Source organism: Metopolophium dirhodum, chromosome 1, assembly GCF_019925205.1.
Source record: "Metopolophium dirhodum isolate CAU chromosome 1, ASM1992520v1, whole genome shotgun sequence".
Taxonomy (NCBI): Eukaryota; Metazoa; Arthropoda; class Insecta; order Hemiptera; family Aphididae; genus Metopolophium; species Metopolophium dirhodum.
Window position 1 is genome coordinate 20,035,379 of NC_083560.1, and position 22,906 is coordinate 20,058,284.

General features: G+C 27.9%; 1 protein-coding gene, 1 long non-coding RNA gene and 1 pseudogene across 2 annotated transcripts; 1 reads left to right on the forward strand and 2 right to left on the reverse strand.

Annotated features, from left to right (window-relative positions):
• Positions 1-966: 966 nt before the first annotated feature.
• LOC132936676 (threonine--tRNA ligase 1, cytoplasmic-like) lies at positions 967-5,877 on the reverse strand (annotated as a pseudogene).
• Positions 5,878-6,114: 237 nt separating this feature from the next.
• LOC132936677 (uncharacterized) lies at positions 6,115-14,160 on the reverse strand. Its single transcript, XR_009663509.1, has 11 exons — positions 13,739-14,160; positions 13,479-13,669; positions 12,969-13,421; positions 12,674-12,913; positions 11,122-11,238; positions 10,924-11,050; positions 10,356-10,503; positions 8,373-10,282; positions 7,069-7,158; positions 6,326-6,507; positions 6,115-6,266 (listed from the first exon to the last, which is right to left on the reverse strand). It is a non-coding gene; the product is annotated as an uncharacterized LOC132936677 (long non-coding RNA).
• Positions 14,161-18,523: 4,363 nt separating this feature from the next.
• On the forward strand, positions 18,524-21,827 carry LOC132937174 (uncharacterized). Its single transcript, XM_061003999.1, has one exon. The coding sequence runs from the start codon at positions 18,832-18,834 to the stop codon at positions 21,772-21,774; it is 2,943 nt and encodes a 980-aa protein (XP_060859982.1). The 5' UTR covers positions 18,524-18,831; the 3' UTR covers positions 21,775-21,827.
• Positions 21,828-22,906: the final 1,079 nt, after the last annotated feature.

Here is a 22,906-nt window from a genome sequence, read left to right on the forward strand (position 1 = left end):
TATTTATTTTTTTTTTAAGCCACACAAGGCTTTTTTATTATAAAGATTAATGAACTTTAACAATACATTTCAGAGGTGTACAAAAATATTTTAGTAAATATTATATACAAAACATGTTTGTAATAGTTTATAACCAATGCCGGGACCTCTCCACTGGGAGTGATAACCCAAACATGTTTTTGTATATTATATTTACTAAAATATTTATGTACACCTCTGAAATGTATTGTTAAAGATCATTGATCGTTATAATAAAAAAGTCTGCGTGTGGTTTAAAAAAAAAAATAAAAAATATTACCAATGAAAGTGAATACAGCTCGAGTATTTATTACTAATAATACAATTAAAATTAAACTAAAGTAAAAATATTTATTATTTTTTATAATAAATATTGGTGATGAATAGCTGGGGACAAAGCATTACTTGATCAATGTTTTAATAGTTAATTAAGTTAAATAGATGTTCATTGACATGAAAACGATATTGACAATATTATATGTCATTTTAAAGTTATATATATAGTTATTACTCATTAATAACTATTAACTACTTCCAAGGACCTAATTTATCTTCATTGCCAGTGCATATGTAGCAGAAAACCAGTGAGCTGTATTGGTTATCCGAGGAAGTAAATGGAACAGAAAATGTAAATGAGTATAGAGTAGGATACTCTAGAGCTTTGGAATGTTTGGGCGAAATATTAAAAACGTAGTCTTATCTATCAGTCAGATATAGGTATATATCAAGTAGAGAGGCTATTTAAATGGAATGAATAATTGTCGGCAACAATTGTGTATTCATAAATTATAATTCAAGCCCTCCAAAACATAAAAATGATCTAGAGGTTGACAGTATGACTATATTAAGTAGTAATGTTTACGTAATTTCCCAGTGATTAATTTTACCCTTAGTAGAAAGGTAGAACGGTAAAGAAGATAAACATTTAAAAATTGGTGAAAAGAAATATATTAAAAAAATCATTTTCCACAATTTACAAAGTCTCATCTTAATATTTAGTTAAAACTAGTTTTTAGTATAAGGAAACTCATTTTTAAAGTATAAATTATCATATAATAAATAGAATAAATGCAACTTATTATAGTTTAAATCAAAATGTTTTTGATAGAAAAAAATTAATCAAACGGATAAATTTAGTGAAAAAGATATGAATACTTTTTTCTAAATAATTTTTATGACATTGATTTACAATAAATCTTAATTAAAATTCAACTTCACTGTTATTTGTTTTTGAAATCTTTAATTTTTGTAGTCTTTGAATTGTCTCTTCAATACTAAATTTGCCATGAACATTGTTGTCTCTCGTACGAACATTAACAGTGATTGCAGTTTTTTCTTTATCTCCAACGACTGGAATATTAATAATTAATTAATTTAATTACTATGAAGTTAATTAATAAAGATACATACCAAGAATGAAGTTATATTGAGCCAATTGTGCATTGCGAATTTTTTTATTTAATGTATCACCGTGATAAACATCTACATCACACATAAATCCAGCCTCGTATATTTCTTTTTTGACCTATTTATAAGATTTAAATTACATTAATACAATAAATTATAAAGCCAGGAAACAATAAAACTTGCTTTTTCTGAATATTCGTCAAATTGAGGACCAACAGGTATTACAACAGCTTGTCTAGGTGACAACCAGAATGGCCATTTTCCAGCAAACGATTCAGTTAAAATAGCTATCATTCTTTCTACTGAACCAAATATAGCACGATGTATGATTACTGGGCGTTTCTTTTCTCCTGATTCACTACAGCAATATGTATGAATTGTAAAATAATCATTGGATAATTTATAAACTAATTGTTGGCATTTGCTAACATTGAGTTAAGATTTTAAATTAATTACCTGATAAAGTTTAAATCAAACTGAATTGGGAGCTGGAAATCAAGTTGTATGGTAGCACATTGATTTTGGCGTTTTTAAGCATCCGAAATAGTTATATCAATTTTTGGTCCGTAGAAAGCATCATCTCCTGGGTTTAATGTCCATGGTTCACCAAATGAATTTAAGCTATCAGCTAATTGCTATTAAATGTGTAAAGAAAAATTAGAAACACGTTAAAATAAAATAATTTATGCAAGTTAAATAAATTACTAAATACATTATATTATAAATTTTGAAATCTACTTTGTATAAATAAAATGTTAACATTTAACCTTTTCAGCATTTTTCCACATTTCCAACTCCCCTAAATACTTTTCAGGTCTTGTAGATCAACGAAGATGGAATGTAAATCCAAATACAGTATAAACATAACGTAAAAAGTCTAATGAACTCATCATTTCTTGACCAATCTAAATCAAATAATAATAAATTAATATATTTGAATATTCCATTTAATTTGATTTTGTCTGACTTGTTCAGTAGTACAAAATATGTGAGCATCGTCTTGCTGAAAACGTCGAACACGTGTTAATCCTGTTAAAGCCCCTGATAACTCATTATGATGAAGTACACCAGAGTCTGCCATTCTGAGTGGCATTTCTCTCCATGATCTATTGCGGTTATCAAACATTAAACTGTAAGCAATTTTGTATAATATTTTACATTTAAACAGCATATTTTTTGTTCTTCATAATCACAGCAAAATTGTACTTATAATTTAATTAATTAGATAAAAAAAATAATCTATTAATGTATTTACCAATGGCCAGGACAATTCATTTGTTTCTTTTTCAACATTAAATGAAAACATGTTTTCCTGGAAATAAAAGTAATTTTAATTAACATTTACAATTTACAATTATAAACTAAGCAAAATATGATATATGTTAAGTGTACCATTAAGTTCTCAATTCAAGTAAAAAGTTATTATTCAAATAAAACATTTTTTGAATATATAAAGACAAAGTTATAGTGAATATTTTATATAAGTTAATGACTTTTACTTATCTATGCACATAATATTATAAGAAATATGCCCAGATGCATAAAAAATCTTTAAACATTTTATGGACCGTTAGCCGTTTTAATGTCTTGCTAAACAAATTCGTTCTTTCAATATTTAAGAATCCTTTAAATCAGAGTCTGTCACCCGATATCAGATTGTTCAATTTTAAAGACTTTTAAAATATGTTCCCAGTAATTAGTTAGTTATTATTTATTGTTATTACTTATAACTGATTATAATTTTATCAAAAATAATAATTCACAAAAACAACCTTGTGAACTCAGCTGTATATTTTAAATAAATGTATATTGCAATGTAACATTGATTTAATAAGCCATTAGCTACTAATTTATTAGTTCTTTAATGAATGACTTTTATGCAACCGGGCATTATAAAAATAAAATTGAATGATTTATGGATTTATTAAATCCTTTTTTCTCCCTCAAAGAAAGACTGAAAAGAAACTAGGTCAACTTACTGCATAATGAGTCCAATGACCAGATGTTTGCTATAACTTAACATTGTAAATATTTGGCGATACTACTTCTTGGAATCCACGTTTTCTGTATTCACTTTTAATGAACTCAATTAAAGTATTATAAATATGCGCACCTTTTTTTGGTTGGAAAAAACAAGATCCTGGACTTAATTCATGGAAGAAAAATAGTTCTTGTTCCTAGTATATAATTATAAATACAATTAGTTTCTATTCACTTAATTTTATCACGACCATAATAATATTAGAGACTTTTCCAATTTTACGATGGTCTCTTCTTGAAATTTTTCCCATTCTTTCATTTGCATATTGTCCGAAAATGAAATACCATAGACTCGTTGCAATGTTTCAGCCGTGGAATTTCCTTCCCAATAAGTAGCCGAATTTGCAATAAAAATAAATCAGGCAAATGAAAAATATGTTATTTCTATAGTAATACAATAACCTAAAAATTAATAAAAAAAAATCATAATATTTACTTTGATAACTTTAAAAGCTTTGACTTTGCCTGTATGACGAATGTGTGGTCCCCTGCATAAATCAATTAATGGTCCACATCGGAAAACAGTAGTTGTTGGTGTTGTAACTTTTTCATTAAGGATTCTCAATTTATATTCATTGTACTAAATAACACCACAATAAAAATAAGTAAAACCGAAATTTTTTTTAATTACAGTGAATTATTTAATTTTCTTTGGTACGATTCAAGACAAACCATACCGATGGTAATTTTAAATATAATTGTTATAAGAATGTTATTTTATTTTATTATAGTATAAATATTATAATAATTATAAACTTTATAAATGCAAATTATAATATTTATGAAGGTTATAGCGCTTTATTTATTTTAATGAGTTTTCTGGGGTGAATTAAATAGCATATTTTTTTGGCTTCAATATTTAAATATAGATAAAATAAATTTTAATATCTAAATTAAGTTTGTACATTTTTACAACAATTAATATTAAACTGGAGTAAAAATATTAATTTTATTTGTAATTTTTTATAATGAACATTGGTGATGAATGGCTGGGGACAAAGCTCCATTAAGTTACTTTTTAGGAATATATATGGAGGGGCTTCAGCCCTCTCCTCAAGATTGTTGGGCTATAATTGAGCCACTAAGTAATATACATTATACATGCATACAAAGATATCCGCCGATAATGGTAGTATAGGTAAGTAAGCAATTTTTTTTAATTACTACTTACATTTGTGGTTTTTTAAAAATAATAAACTACTTTTAAATTGCAATTTGTATGGTTTATATTTTAATGGAATTACATACTAATTATAATAATTGATATGTGTAAAATGTTAAATATTACATCAGTCTTCACATTACTTGAAACTGATTACTTTACTATACTATAATGCAATTTTTTTTATATCCAATTAATATTTGATAAAACACATAATATTCCCTTCAATATTCCAATATATATAAAATACATTTTAATATCTAAATAAAGTTTGGTCATTTTTTTTAATTATATAAGTATACATTTATAAATGTATTGTTTACTATTTTATAAATTAATCTATAACATGACTTTTATCAAACAAATTTAAAAATGTTTGCGTAAGAACTTAAAAAATGTACTGAGATTTAATTATATATATATATTTTTAAGTTAATTTAATTCAACTATTTATTTTAAAAAAAAAATGTATAATTCTATAAATATAAGTATAATATATTCGTATTAAAAAACATATTTTGAATATTACCTTGAACATTTCCAGTAGATCTTCTTTACTAACTTCAAGCCGTTCAAACGGTTGTTTTTCTTTAACAATTTGTTTAACAAGATTTTCCAAAACAGGAAAATCGAAGTGTGATACCTAATAAACACGTGTAATTTATAAAATAAAAACATACTTATCATTCTTATGCTTAAAGGCCAGAGGCCTATATTATAAAATTAAATACATATTAATACATTGATTATTAATAATAAAAGATAATTACTCCTTTGTTCTCAATAAACATATCATAGTGAAATCCTCCTTCAATTGGTGGACCATAGCACAAACATCCACCATATATTCTTTCCATCGCCTCACCTAGCATGTGAGCAGATGAATGCCAAAATACTTTTTGAACCTCTTCGTTATCAATTTTAAGGAACTGCAATGTTGAATCTTTTTCCAATGGTCTATCCAAATCCCAAAGCTCTCCATTAACCTTAGAAATTACTGTATTATCGGCAAGTCCTTGACTGTATACATATTTTAAAATTAATTTATATATACAAAACACATATTCATATAAAAAATTATTGTTAATTCCAAACCTGATGCCTTTGGCTACATCATATGGCGTAGATTGCCAAGCCTTAGCGTTAATGGTTTTTCCATCAGGAAATGTTACAGTTATAGGTTCCAGTATCTTATTGGATAGTTCATTAATATATTGCTCCTTAAGTTTATCCCAATGCTTCAAACGATCCTAAAATAAATAAAAATATGATAAAATATGTATAATACATAATTGTATATAATTGTTTAAAAGTAACTATTTATATTTTTATTAAAAAAGATTTGGCCATTTGTAACTGAATTTTAGACCAGAATATTTATATAATTATGTAATTCTACACATTTTAATTTGAAAAAAAAATATTTTCCTACATATCTATTGAAAATAGAATTCAAATTTGTTATAAAAATGTGCATACCAGAAAGGTACTTGTTTGTTCTTGCCTCATCACCATGCCTTACACAATTTATTATCCCACCACTAGGACTTATGGTAATATTTCAGCAGTCTTTACTTAATTTAAAATCTAAAATCTCAATATTTGTTATGATATTTTACGTTTAAGTCCAGTATGTGATCTATTTATGGAAAAAAATCTAAATATCACTTATAAGTTATACTATATTAATCATGTTACTGTGTTAGTATGTTGTCGATATGTTGTTATATTGTATACTCCGGCCCACAAGAGTTCAACCGTAAAAACGTGTCTGTCGCTACTCATCGGTACCCTCCCATATAACAAACCATAACAATCAGAAGCCGGTCTGCAACGATCGACGACAGGCGTCGTTGACATTTGTGTATAGGAAGCGTCAACTATAACAACAATTATAAAATTTGCTACGTATTTTCTACGAGTTTTTTGAGGTAATTTTAATGTTATATATTGTTAAAACAGATAAAATGTGTGACATTTTAGGAACTTTATAAAACTTTCTTAATCTTTTAACTGTAATAATGAGATATCATTAAGATTATTAATTATGCTGCTACTTATTAATTGTAAACAATTTATTGTTATTATTTACTTTTATTTGAAAGTGTTGTAACGCTATATAGAATACATCAAACCACAACAGATGTTTAACCCAGTGCCCGGGCAATAACAAACCAGTACACTAGAAATAATTATCTGATTTGATTTTGGTACATTAATTGTACGAATTCATGTTCGTGTACAAAAATATTTTTATATGCTCTGCACGGACAGCTTACAATTCCTAACCTCGCCCTTTGTGCATTAGAAACAGTTCACTTTTTTAAATATTCAGTTACCAAAATTGTAATAAAACTTAATGTAAATAAATAAAAGAAGTCTTATAAGTCATAAACAGTAAAATATAGAAAATAGACATAAATTAAATTGACTATTCTAACCTCAATGTAGGATGGCCAAGTTTTCAATTCTGATACGTGCGACTGTTTTCCTTCCTTTTCCTTTTATGTCATTTTTTTCTTATTTGGTCTCTAAAAAAATAAAAACAATCTAGATATAGTTATTATTAGATACAATAATATTAGAATTATAGAATTAAAAGATAAATAATAGAATATACAAAATTGAAAAAAATAGTCTTAGACATTTCAATTTATTAATAAGTACTATAACTAAGCTAAGTTTACCTAATATAGTTACTTCTATATTAATAACTAATGAGCACATCAAAGTAAATTTAAATTTATTTGAATTTAAATACCTAATAAATTGTTTTTTTTTTTTAAAACACAAAAATAGTAAATTTTTTGCATTATGTCTGAGGGTATATTATTATAAATAGTTCTTGTTAGTTAAACTTATGATCAGTTTTTTATAAAACTTTATTTCATTACACATTACACTACAAGTTGCAGTAGATTACGGTTAGAATATGATTACAAACATATTTTAATATAATAATCCAAAAATTATTGTTTGATAAAAGTCAAAAAACAATTTTAATTGCATTAATTTACTGAAAAAAAATTTAAAAATAATAATACAATTTGCAAAATTGTAACAAATAAAAAAGCATTTTTTTTTAAATACATAGATTAAATTATGTATATAACTAATACAAAAATCTGATTATGTTGATATAAAAAGTACATTGTATAAATTAGTATTAAAACACAACCAATGTTACAACTAACATTTTTAAATTAGTGGTTAATTTTATCAAATTTAATAAGTCATGCATTCATTGAATAGTTATTTAACTATTAATACAAAGTACAGGGCCTGATTGATATGTATCTGCCCATCAATATTTTCACTTCTAAGCAGCTCATTTACATCTTCACTGGGCAAAAATTACATCTAAAATGGTTACGAGCTTATAGGTGGCCAAACTTATTTTAAATATGAATTTATTTTCACCTTCACTCACACCCGGCCCTGATAAAAGCATGTATATTATTTTGTTCTGTTAATGTCAACCATTAAATTCATTTTAGACTTTTTGCCAAGTAAATATCTTAAGTGACTTAAGAGAAATAAAGTTTTATGAAATGAACAATCATAAAACAAATACCTAACCTTTTTGTAAATTTCTCTATAGGTATTTATTCTCTACCTATTTCGTTATAAACATTGAAATACAATCTATTCACAATATCTCCGTTGTCGGAGTATTTTGAAATCAAATTTTTAAATGTGTAATTATAAACATACTTACATTTAAATTAAATTTAAAAAAACTTACCAGAACAAAATTAACCGAAAATGAGGTGTTTGATAACTAGAACGCTTTCGTGATCCGCTTACGTATTCTTATCATATTAAAACGTGATCGTCATGTTATCATTACTAGGTTCTAGTTCAGTCAATGATATAAGCAACGAAAAGTGCTTCTATGGATACGGTCGATTTCGTGTACGAAACGGTGAGAACATCATTCTGAAATCAAAAAACAAAATCACTAAATTTGAAAATATTTTGCCATCGATACGGTTACATAAATTGTTACCTATTAATAATTATTGTAGGTATTACAATTTACGATAATATGCCGGAAGTCTGTAACGTGTGTTCAATGTTAGTAATGACTAAGGAATAACGATACGAAAAACAAACCGACTCTTATGCCACCGTCTACCTCTGAACGTATTCCATTGTACTACCAAAGGGAAAAATATTGGAGTTGTACACCCGAAGATTAACATTAAACAATGCTTTTTTAAGTTTTTCTGGGATAAATTACAATAGGTATCTAAGGCATTATGTTTAGTATAAAAATGCTGGTCTCAATGTTCATTACAATAAACCTACTTAAAATTTACAAAAAATACATAGCTAAAAGGCTATAAAATTCATAAATTCTATGTTCTATATATTATATTAGAGTATTCTATATTTTTACAGCCACTTCAAGTCATTGATGAAAAATGATCTTGATTACTCGCAATCTAACAAGTTCTTTCCCGTTTAAGGCTACCCATATGTTTAAAAAATATCACAAAAAGAAACATGATAAATTATCAACCAAATTAACCGAGATAACCCGGGAGCACACAAAATTATAAAGGTTTTAAAGTACATTGTATAGGAACATATTTTATGACTGTAAATATTTTTTTAAATATATGAATTGATTTATAAATCATAAATAATTTTAATCACTTAACTTTTAATTTCTAAGAGGAGCGATAAATGTATTGATTATACAATGTGTGTATTTTTATTTTTTATTAATTTTTTTTAATTGTATGTCTGTCACCCCAGTTTGGGGCAGTAAAACTACATCGATTTTCTTCGATAGTATCTTGTTTGATGGGAAAGTGAATTTAGTTGGTGCATTTGGTCAAATTTTAAAATTCTCAATAGTTTTCATAAGTGCCGTGAACTTATGAAGTCTTTGATCTATGGAGTATATAATTCAGCAAATTGATCAGACTCATTATTCAAAGTTGTTAACACTTGATGATGTGTAGTGGAAACATGTTTTGGGGACCCATATTTTAGCTCATAGTAAATTTGTTTCATCCGTCAACCTATAGATATAGTTACAGATAAAATAATTAGATATAGTTACAATAATAAAACAAAAATAACTATAATCTGTTCAAGTTATGGATGTCGGTGGAGACTAGTTTTTGTCAGGCCACAGTCAGGCAACACCATAGAGTCAACTGTCTGTATACCGGCAATGTAGTATTGCCTCACGGAGAAGTATGGCGCCAGCTACGGTTTTTAACTTGTTCAAAGTATAGTGTGTATTAACTAACCGATATTGATTTTACCAAACTGCAAACATGCAAATATAAAATACTGTTTGAACTTTCTAGTATATATTATCAGTTGTATCGTTACTAGAGTACAAATACACATTACCAAGATTTTGCTGTAACTTTGTTAATATATACAGATTTATTTCCAAATAACATATTAAAAATATCACTCATCTGTGGTTTATTTGAAAAATATTCAACAATTGTAAGCTGAATACTGGGAGAACCATCATTATCATTATGTTAAAATAACTCCTAAGCAATTGTTTCCCCTGTATCAGCCAAATTATCTTTTATATTCATTTCTACGATATTTGTGTCATTTTGATATGCTTCGATAGCCGAAATCAAAATTTTGATGGTCGTTGATCTTTTTGACATGAATCTAAACAAAGGTGGAAATAATTGTAATAAAAATGGAAAGTATATTTTGAAAAAATGTAGTTTCAATCTCTTACCAATTGAATATAATGCTTAGGTATCAACTATTTTTTTTGTGAGCGTCAAGTATAAACTGTCGAAATAAATAGGTTTTATAAATTTCTATTATATGAGCATCAACTATTATTTTGATTGAAATCGTCAAATACTTGTCCAACATCTCATCTGTATCAAATATTCACAATGCAAATCATATCTATCAAGAAATTTTCTAAGAAATACAATACATATCAAATTAATTTATGAATTAATGAAAATTAATTAATACTTAATGACAGATTTGTCTTTGCCGTTATATTGATTCAAAAGATTGTTTATAGCTTAAGTATCACAATAATTTGGATCATGTCAAATATAGTAAACATGTTAGTTAAGTGGAAATTGTTCAAGCGACAAAAAGTGGAATATATTTATTGTCAATTTATCATAAGTACACTTGCTGATAAGAATGAATAGGAAGGAAATTATTATTTTGTTTCGTTTAATTTAATATTACATAACCATAATAAAGTTAAAAATGTATATAATTAATATTTGTTATAGGTAGTGTAAATAGTAATTATAATGAAATATATATTTACTCACAGATTTTATTCAGAATCGTATGTACTCTTTTTAGAAGGATACATCTTTGAAATATTTAAGACATTAAAGGTCCATGATTATTGTGCTGAATAATTAGTTCGAACATTTCAGTACTTTTTAAACCCATCTAATAAAGAAAATAACATAATAATATAAAACTGATAGTAAAATGTTAAAACTTTTGTTGTAGGTTATTACTTTTTTAACTTTCTTGATAATGAATATAAAAATGTAATGAAAAGAGTAAAATCTGACTTTTGTATGATTCAACGCATCAATCTATACTCAAATTGTTCCCGTTGATTCAATATTAGTCTGTGGACAAAGCAAGTTAATACATAAGCATACCTATAGATACATATATTTTACATTATTGTAATATACATAAATAATAGTTATTAAATAGTAGTAAACATTTAATGACAATATAAGTGTTATAAGATATAACTTTTTATTTAATATCTAATCTTAATGTGACAATTAAGTATTGGAACTTCAATAAACATTTTTTCTTTCCATTGTTGCACAAATACCACCAAACTAGTATTATAATTTAATAAAATGTACAGTTCTAGAATGAATGTAGTTGAATCAATCATAGGTAAAGTTAAATACTCTGAAAGATAAGTCTTATACTTAAAACACTTAGGGCCGTATTCATAGTCGATGCTTCAGAATAAGTATTGCTTAAGCTATTCTTAGAACTCAAATGAAATTCATAACAAAAATTTAGCTTTAGAAAAAAAAAGTATTACTTAAATTAAGTTTGGTCCAAACCTATCTTAGCATAACTTTTAGTTATTATCACAAAATTAGCTTAAGCAATACTTATGCTTAAGAATCGACAACTCTTATACTTTATGACTTTAATTTCACTTATAGTGTATAATTAAGTTTATAATTATTATCTATTCATATTTAAAAAAAAACTAATATAAGTAATATTATAACTAAAATAGGAACTTTATAACTTAACAAAAAATTACAAATTACTGAATATCAAGATAAAGGAAACGGGTATGTCAGCAACTTCTGTATTTTGTGTTAATAACTATAATGCAAGTAATAATACTAAATTGAGAAATTAACAAAAAAAAAACACTATTTTTAAATAGCAAATTTTTGTTATTTTTTGTTTTCTGCAGTAAAATTTATTGAAATTTGATTACCTATTTATTTTAATCATTATAATGAAAGTTAATACTTCTAATGCTACATTTTTTAATTTTATTTTCAATTTAGATAAGAGGCGTGTGTAATTATCTATAATTTTTTTATTTAATGAATACCTTGAAGTTTTTTGAACATTGGCCGAAACAAGACAAAAATTAACTAATGTCGATAGTGGCACTATAAGATTTTCATTTGAATGAAGTTTTATCCAGGAAATTGATTGATTTACAGAATCTTATTTTTCTGCATTTGGGTATTTATTTATATTTAAAAGAAAAAACATGCAATACTCTGTCCCACGAGAGAACATGCCGGTTCTGCACATCCCCTTGCGTCACCTTGCTGTCGAAACTGGTTCCCCTGTGACAGGTATGAAGCGTGAGGGGACTAGTTTTGGTCGGTGCGCGGCATGATCTCTCGTGGGACAGAGTATACATACCCAACAACATATTCTACACATTTAATTTCAATTTTCTTTATTTTCTATCTATAATAAATATTAAAATAAGTAGCAAATTACTTTGAAATTTTTGGGATATAGTATAAAACAAATCTTAGCCCTATTAATTATATTTACCTCCTTATCAAAGAAGTTCAATATGTTCATACCCACACTTTCAATAGTAGCTATGAGAAGAGCATGTTTTTCTTTCGTACTAAAATTTATGTCATTGTCACTGGAATCACTTTGTGCGTCAGACTATTCTAGTATTTAAACAGATTCTTCTTCTGTAAATAAGCTGTTCTCTAAACCTTAGACTTTATTTATATTAGCAGTGATAAAAGTCCTTTGATGTTAATGTTAATGTTTCTGCAACTACCAAAATTATAAATTAGCACAATAAAGGTTAGTACTTAATACGTATATATACTTTTATTTACAGTAGAATCCATATACAACGATTCCCAGCCATGTACTTGGGTGTTTTTAAATTTCACGTGTTGTATGTTTTTGTCATCCGAATATAACAATCTGATCTTGTAAGTCCCTTGAAAATTGTTATAAGCAGATTCTATTGTAGTTTAGTTATTGAGACGATTTTGATACTTATGCATATTTAAATTGTAATAGTTTTATATTTTTAAATGCACTCCACCAATTCTTTTAAGAAAAGTAAACATGTTTTCCACCTTGTCCTTGTTTGCATTTCCACTCATAATCTATTATACCTATGATCACTCTTATATTAAATGCAAAGTTTGCAAGTTTGTCTAATAACTAATTTTGTGACATATAATCCATATTTTGCTGAGTTCTTAACATATTGTTGTTGGGTGTTTTGCAATTCAAACCAGTCATTAAAAAGTTGGAATACTTCTGAAGCCTAAAAATGTCAAGAATGTAATAGTTAAATTAATTCATTAAAATATATTTATTGTACCTCAATCAGTAATATTATATTCCACAGACAGATATTGCCTTCGTCATACTATTTGAAAACATTTGGACAGCTCCTTCCACTACGATACGCCTTTTAGTCAGTTTAAATGATAATCTGAAGTTGTGGTTACCGTTTATCTTTAAATTGACGGTTGATATCAGTGTATTTTATTTTATTTGATCAGACGTCGGCTGTATTGATTATTATATATTATAACTTAACTAGTTGTTTTATTAATTTAATATATATTAAATGCTTACTTATCAAGAAAATTATGTGTAGCTAATTTGATAAGACGAGGAAAATCAACACATCCGCAAAAACACAATATTATAATATAATTTTTTGAAGTTTTTGGTTCTGGAAATCATGTGTGTTCCGTGGATTCGCTTACACCTTAACTCAATCACAGTATAAAGAGTAGTATCACTAGTAGTATTACTCTTTATATTGTGATCAAATGTTAGTTGGATTCATATCGTTGAAGACTGCTACTACATTACATCCAATTATCGTGTACATTTTCTTTGATAGGGGTACTTTTAAATAAATTTACAGAAATTGGAGAAAATATCCAAATTATAAAATACTGGCTGTTGCGTAAGTTCGAAGTCGCCGTGATTTCCATAGGGTTGCGAGCGCCACAGCCATGAGCCATTTTTGTATTGTCGTCGCGTATGAAATGTCGAATATCGTCCGACTTATCACTTATCAGCGATTACTTTCGATCTGCAGGCTGCGTTATTGCTGGCTGCGTAAGCTATTATGGAGACCGTCAAACTGCTCCTAGTTCCTTGTTTCCTACTCATACCGCCCGTCACGTATGGAACAATTGTCTCCGTCAGTTGGCCACGAGTTACGAATAATGGGATTACCTTTCTACCGACAGCACTTCCAGGTGTTGCAAATCTGTGCCCTATATTAAAACCCATGTTAAACTCAAAAAGTGACTATAAACCACTGTTATCATTATTATCATTTTCCGAATAACTGATACATTGCAATAATACACGAACATTGTTGTATTGATTGTACGTTTCATATAGGTATGTGATAATTTTGATTTTTAATATTTAATGTTCTTAACGATTCAATGATGTGTCGATTTTTTTGTAATATTGTTTTCTATATAAGTGAATATAATATTCAGTATACTGTAGTGATTGCCGTGAAGGACACGTTGAACACTAATACAATAATTATTTAAACGACGTAGCACGTTCGTTGTCGTCTTGAGTCGTGGTTGAGAAAGATAGGTAAATAATTAATAACACTTTTTAGACTTTTTTAAATATGACAATTACATAACACTTAATTATTACAAGTTTGAATTACAAAATAACTGTAAGCACTGTCGTAAGCTTGATAAACCTACGACGAGGGCTGACTATCTTCTAAGTAATAGTAGGTGCTCTACCCGTTTTTATGTGGGTTCTAACAATAACGTATTGGTGGCGTGATATCTATATTCTAATATTACTTCCCTAGTTATGTCAAATTGCATTATGATGGGACTAGGTAAAACAACTTGTTGTTTTCACCTCTGATCCACGCTTCCTGTTATTTAGGCCTATTTTACATTGCATATTACTACCTACATTACCCATTATAAATTATACTAAATATATAATTTATTCTACGTGATATTGTTTAATATCGTATTATAGCTGTGGGTATTAATACATCCCTAATATTGTTGAATTGCACTATTTTGTGACTCGGTAAAACAACTTGTTGTTTTCACCTTTGCTCTATGTTTCCTGTTATTTAGGATTATATTAATACCTACGCTTCTACTCATAAATTATACTTTGTATAATTTGTTATTTTACTTATTTTATTTAAAATAATATAATGGCTTTTGGGTTTACTACAATACTAAAATACTTAGTGAGTACCGAGTAACATATTTCTACTTTTGACTGTGTATTTTGTGAAACGATACTTAAATATTCCATTAGTGTAGACTGTAGGAGTATAATAGTTACATAGTGTTCATACGTTGAATACTAATTTACATGAATAGTAGGTACCAATATTTATAATTAAAAAAATGGCCACAAAGAAATATATAGTCAAATTGTTTGAGAAGGCAGGCGAAGTTGGTCCTGTGCCAAGTTTGCTGAAAATGCTTAAAGACAAGTTTCTTGATATGTATTGGGCAGCATTTTTTGCACCGTTTATGGATTCAACTATGTCTGTTATTGTTTCACAAACCACCATCCATTGTGTAACAGTCAACAATATGATTAAGTTTGCTGCTAATGGCTTATCTATATTATCTAAACACTCAATGAAGGATTTATATAAAAAAAAACAAACATATTCTACACATTTAATTTCAATTTTCTTTATTTTCTATCTATAATAAATATTACAGTAAGTAGCAAATTACTTTGAAATTTTGGGGATATAGTATAAAAAAAATCTTAGCCCTATTAATTATATTTATAATTTTAAATATATTTACCTCCTTATCAAAGAAGTTCAATATGTTCATACCCACACTTTCGATAGTAGCTATGAGAAGGGCATGTTTTTCATTTGTAGTAAAGTTTATATCATTGTCACTGGAATCACTTTGTGCGTCAGACTATTCTAGTATTCAAACAGATTCTTCTTCTGTAAATAAGCTGTTCTCTAAACCATAGACTTTATTTCTATTGGCAGTGATAAGTAAAGTCCTTTGATGTTAATGTTAATGTTTCTGCAACTACCAAAATTATAAATTAGCACAATATAGGTTAGTACTTAATACGTATATATACTTATATTTACAGTAGAATCCTCTTATTATGATGTAATATAACGATATTCCGTATACAACGATTCCCAACCATGTACTTGGGTGTTTTTAAATTTCACGTGTTGTATGTTTTTGTCATCCGGATATAACAATCTGATCTTATAATTCCCTTGAAAATTGTTATAAGCAGGCTCCACCAATTCTTTTAAGAAAACTAAGCAAGTTTTCAACCATGTCCTGGTTCGCATTTCCATTCATGACCTATGATACCTATGATCACTCTTATATTAAATGCAAAGTTTGCAAGTTTGTCTAATAAATAATTTTGTGACATTAAATATAATCCATATTTTGCTGAGTTCTTAAGATATTGTTGTTGGGTGTTTTGCAATTCAAACCAGTCATTGAAAAGTTGGAATACCTCTGAAGCCAAAAAATGTCAAGAATGTAATAGTTAAATTAATTCATTAAAATATTTTTATTGTACCTCAATCAGTAATATTATATTCCACAGACAGTTATTGCCTTCGTCATACTATTTGAAAACACTTGGACAGCTAATTGAACATTCATTCTGGACGCTCCTTCCACCACGATATGACTTTTAGTCAGTTTAAATGATAATCTAAAGTCGTGGTTACTGTTTATCTTTAAATTGACGGTTGACACCTGTGTATTTTATTTTATTTGATCGGATGTCGACTGTATTGATTATTATATATTATTACTTAACTAGTTGTTTTACAGTGTTTGGCAAGTTCCTTATTAAAAGGAATTTGTTCCATTCCTTGTTACTTAAAAAAAAAGAATTCTTTCTTTTGGAAAATGAACGAGTTCCTTTTTTAGTTCCAAATAAAATATTAATTCTTATTTAATCACTTATCTTTTTTTTTCATATGCATACTTCTTTAATTTTTAATTATAATATATATCTACAAGTATAGGCAGGTACATATTTTATGATTCTATTTTGAGATTTTCTTCAAAATTAAATTGTTGGCTAACGTATGCCGATTGTCTTAACGTTGATACTCGATAACGATCACTAATTAGCAATATACATTATACACATTAAAAAAAAAATCTTAATTTCAATTATTTACATAATTATCAGTGTAAATTATTGGAACTAGAAAGGAACAAACAATTTTGTTATTTTTCTTTGAAAAAAAAGAACTAGTTCATTTCCTCGTTCTTTTTTTATAAAAAGGAATTCGTTCATCGTGCCGTTCTTTAAAAAGGAATTTGTTCCAGGAATCCGTTCCTTCCAAACACTGTTGTTTTATTAATTAAATATATATTAAATGCTTACTTATCAAGAAAATGATCTAATTTGTTAAGACGAGGAAAATCAACACATCAGCAAAAACATAATATTATAATATATTTTTTTGAGTTTTTGGACGTGGAAATCATGGGTGTTTCGAGGTTTACACCATAACCCAATCACTAGTAGTATTACTCTTTATACTGTGACCCAATTTTAGTCGGATCCATATCGGTGATGACTGCTACTACATGATATACAATTATCGTGTATATTTTATTTGATGGGTGTACTTTTAAATAATTGTACAGAAATTGGAGAGCCTATCAAAATTATAAAATATTGGCCGTTGCGTAGGCTCGACGTCACTTCGATTTCCAAAGGCTCAAGGCGAGTGCTACAGCTATGATCCATTGTTGGATTGTCGTCGCGCACGAAATGTCGAATATCGTCCGACGTGTTGTCACTTATCAGCGACCATTTTTGATCTGCAGGTTGTGTTACGTCCATGATTTAAGATAGGAACACCACAGAACAACCTGAAAGAGCACTCAAAAATCTGTTCAATTTGTTGGAATATCAGTGTATTCATTTATATAACAAAAATGTAAAATTCTTTCTGTCTGGTCACACTGATTGCTAATGTTTTACTTGCATTTATAACTTACAAGTTTGTTAGGCGAAAGTTAATTGCCTTTGTTCGGAATAACGGTCTTACGAAAAACAAAGAATAATGGGATTACCTTTCTACCGTCAGCACTGATATTCCAACTGCTGTTGTAAATCTGTGCCCCACAAGAACCCATGTTAAACTCAACTTGCCCCCCATCTGGTTATTCTGTGGTAATACTAAGGCTCTACATATAATGGGAATGCTATGCCACCATTTTGAGACTCATTTATCAGTGACAAGATAAAGTGGGAAACATTCATATTCACACAACATTATTAGTCGCAAAATGGCGGCATAGCATACCTAGTATCAATAGTACCTTAGTAATACTAGTAAGTGATGATTGTAAATAATTTACATTGTTGTATCAATTGTACGTTTCAGTTATGTGATAATTTTTAATTTACTAATTCACTATTTAGTGTTGTTAACGATTCAATGATGTTTCAATTTTTATTGTAATTTTTTCTATATAAGTGAATATGCAGAATACTGAAATACTTAGTGAGTACCGAGTAACATATTTCTACTTTTGACTGTGTATTTTGTGAAACGATACTTAAATATTCCATTAGTGTAGACTGTAGGAGTATAATAGTTACATAGTGTTCATACGTTGAATACTAATTTACATGCATAGTAGGTACCAATATTTATAATTAAAAAAATGGCCACAAAGAAATATATTGTCAAATTGTTTGAGAAGGCAGGCGAAGTTGGTCCTGTGCCAAGTTTGCTGAAAATGCTTAAAGACAAGTTTCTTGATATGTATTGGGCAGAATTTTTTGCACCGTTCATGGATTCAACTATGTCTGTTATTGTTTCACAAACCACCATCCATTGTGTAACAGTCAACAATATGATTAAGTTTGCTGCTAATGGTTTATCTATATTATCTGAACACTCAACGAAGGACGGTCGTAGTGGTTTGTATTTGATATCTGAGTTTTTCCAATTGTGTCGTAAGTATGGAAATTCCAACGATAAAGCTATCAGATGGAGGTTTTGTCTACTTCTTAACCACTTGTTGAATCACATGGCTGAAGGAACAGTATTATCTGTAGAACTATGTGACGTTGCAACATTGTTATTGTTGGACCGCTTGCAAGACAAGAAACCAGACGTTCGAGTACAAGCTGTACATGCTCTAAATCTTTTGCAAACTCCAGACAATCCTAAAATATGTCCTATTGTTCAAAAATTTATGTTCCATATGACTTGTGATTCTAGCGCTGAAGTTAGAACAGTTATTGTTAAAAAAATTGCAATGTTGAACAATGTTATTGATGAAATGTTCAAGAACACATTATTTGATGTTAGTGATAATGTCAGAAGAGAAGCTTTCAATCGTTTCTTGGAATATCCATTTTTAAGGTTTTCATCCAAGCAAAGACAAACAATATTGGAAATAGGGTTTGAAGATAAAAATGAATCTATCAGATCATTAGTGAAAAAACGGTTTTTGGAGAGCTGGTTAGATGAGTGTAATAATGATTTTGTAGTGTTTTTGAACAATTTGGGAGTGGAAAATGAAATTGTTTGCGAAAAAGCTCTGAATATAATATTTGAGACCTATTATGATAGTCAGGTTTTGGATTTTATAAATGAATATTTAAATTCAGATTCACGAATGATTGCACTTGATAAGTTAAGTGTAGAAAAAATTTTTCTTTGGAAATGCGTTGCCAAATATTTAACTACCGAGAAAAAAATTGAATTAGCTCGCAATCAAGGACATGTTGAGGACTATTACATCGATGTCTTATTACCAGATTTGGTAAAGTTTTCTGATTATATACGCGATTATTATTTTAATTCTACAGATAGTAATGAATTTATACTGATACAGTTGTTGGATATGACTAATGTATTTGCAATAGACGATGTCGGGGCAAATAGTCTAAACAAACTTTGCATAGATTTATTATTGGACGATCAATTGTCTGTAAAGCCTATAAAATCTGTGGCAGTATTGTTTGGTTTGACTTTCAAAAATGGTAATGACCTTTTAAATTATGTTAAACAAATCTTAAATAAATTTCAAATGAGAACAATTGATATATACCATTTAGTTGATAAAGTTGGCACTCAAGAATTGTTGGAATATCAAGTTAAATCACTAACTGACAAAATGGAATATTTATTAAAAAATGAATCCTCAGATACAAAGAATACAGATACAATAGAAACACAAAAGTTAATATTTGAAAGGAAGAAATTAAAAAAACAGTATAAAAAAATAAATATATTGCCAGAAGAAAAGATATTAGTAGATATGGCTGTGAAAAATGTATTTAAGGTCTTTGAACTGGTTTTTCAAGTTCAACAATTACCAAAAGTTGGTATTGAACTTTCCCTATTAACAGATATTGTTCAGAATATTGTTGTTGGATACTTGGAATGTTCTAAGGTAAACATACGAATGGAAGCAATTCGCTCTCTTTCACCATTCTTATTGCTAAATAATGTTCCGGCAGCTCAAGTACACATGAATACTTTATGTAATGAAATAGGAAAACCTATGACTGATAAGCACTTGTTATTCAAAATAATGTTTGAATTGTTCCTACGTTATGATCTCAAAACTTTTAACATGAATGATGACTTGGACACAGATGAAGAATATGAAGAGGACTTTTGTGTTGAAAATATTTTACCATTACTAATTAACTGTATAAATTATGATGTCGATGATAGTAGTTTTATGTCAGTGGTTGTAAAAGGATTTTGCAACTTATTGATATTTAAAAAAGTTAAGTCCATCAGTTTACTATCTAAACTTTTGTTAATATGGTTTAAACGTTTATCACGAGCAACATTCAGTATATACAATCATTTGGTGAAATTCTTTACATCTTATGTGTTTTACATTGATTCAAGTAGTAGTGCATTGGCTATGTGCTATGTTCCAGTGTTAAAAGATATTGATGAAAACAATTTAACGGATAAGTTGGGTATTCAAATTGATGAAGTCAACTCAACTTTAATGAACCTCACTCGAGGACTCATGTACAAGAATGAAAATAAGGCTATTAACGCTCATGGTGAACTGGCATGTTACATACTTGATTATTTATTAGACGAAAACCAGCCCTATACAGCTATGTTAGTAGATACCCTGTACAAGTTAGAAATTGATTTTGACAACAATGACGAATTGTTAAACACAATTGGCCCAAAATTGTTGTGTGTTATCAAATATTTAAAACATTCGAATGACAAAAACTGTTCAAAATATTTAAAAAAAATTAAAAAAAAATTTGATCCAGCTCTACAGAAAAAGGAATCTTTTATGAAAATATTCAATGAAATGAAATTTGATGCCACTGAAAAGGAAGTTGTTGTCACTGAAAAGGAAATTGATTCCACGGAAATGGATAATGGGCAGACTCAAGGACCTGCGACCGTCAACGAAGAACCGGAAATGATGGAAGTTCATGAAGATTTGTTTACACAAGAGAATTTAATAATCTTGAGTAGTGATGATGAAGAAGACAGCAAAGAAGGATTTCAGAGTACAAAACTGGATGAAATGAAACGTTTGTCAGAAGTTTTCAAAAGAAGTTTCAACACAAAAACATATGAATTAACTTCAGATGATAGTGATTAATTTAATTAATTAATTATTTTATTTTTAAATATTAATTGTACAAATGTCTTAAAATTCTCGAGCCCATTTCGAAGGCATTACTAGCCATACAAAATAAAAATATATTAACAATTTAATGTCATTAATTTTGTTAGTTTCAATTTTAATTTTATAAAAATAGTTTGCTTATTAATTTATTAATTATTTTTAATTATTTATTAATTAATAATGTATTGATAATAGAAATAATACTTTTAAAATATAATCAGACTATTTGTTTAATTATCTATATGATGTATGAATTTCCTGTCCAACATTTTTTAACACAATATCTACCTTCATACATGTTTTGGCTCCTGGTAACCTTACAAGCCATTAATGTTTATAGATAATATTATTATACTTATAACTTTTAAGGATCTGCTTTGTCAGTTTTGTCAACTATCTTATTTGGCTGAGTTTGTACCATTCTGAATGAGCGTTTAATTGGTTATCAATAAGAACTAGAAGTAGCTGAATTTTAGTACCAAAGAGCAAACAATTGGCTAAAAAGTTTGAAAACCACTATTAGGAGCATTAGTAAGATATATAAAATCTGTAATGCCATGGTAATATATAGTAATTATAATATATAATATATATTATAAACTAACAAAAATAAAAATGGTATAACTAAGAAACAACATTTTCACCACATATAAAAGAGAACTTTGGCTGTGCAATATCGTTTTTATTTTGTTGATATCACTTATACGATATAAGTTCTTATTGTTTCAAAATCCATTGTTATTTGTGTTTTCAAACTTAAATAACTTTTTTTGAACTTAAAAAAGTAAAAACGATATTGCACATCCAGTTTTTCTTGTTTATTTGGTAACAATTTTGTTTCTTAGTTATGAGTTATGACTCTAGCGTTCTCGGTTCTTTCCAACGCAAAACAGTTTTTGCTAATTTGTACATTTGTAAGACGGAGAGACACATGCGGGTGCAACGTCCTCTTAATAATATTATATCCCAGACGCATATACCTACATCACAAAAAAACAATCTATCGGAATATTATTATTATTTTTTAATAAGTTGGAATAAAAATTATTACCGGGTGGCTATTTTTATCTTTTATTTGCTTATAATACAAATTATTATTATTAAT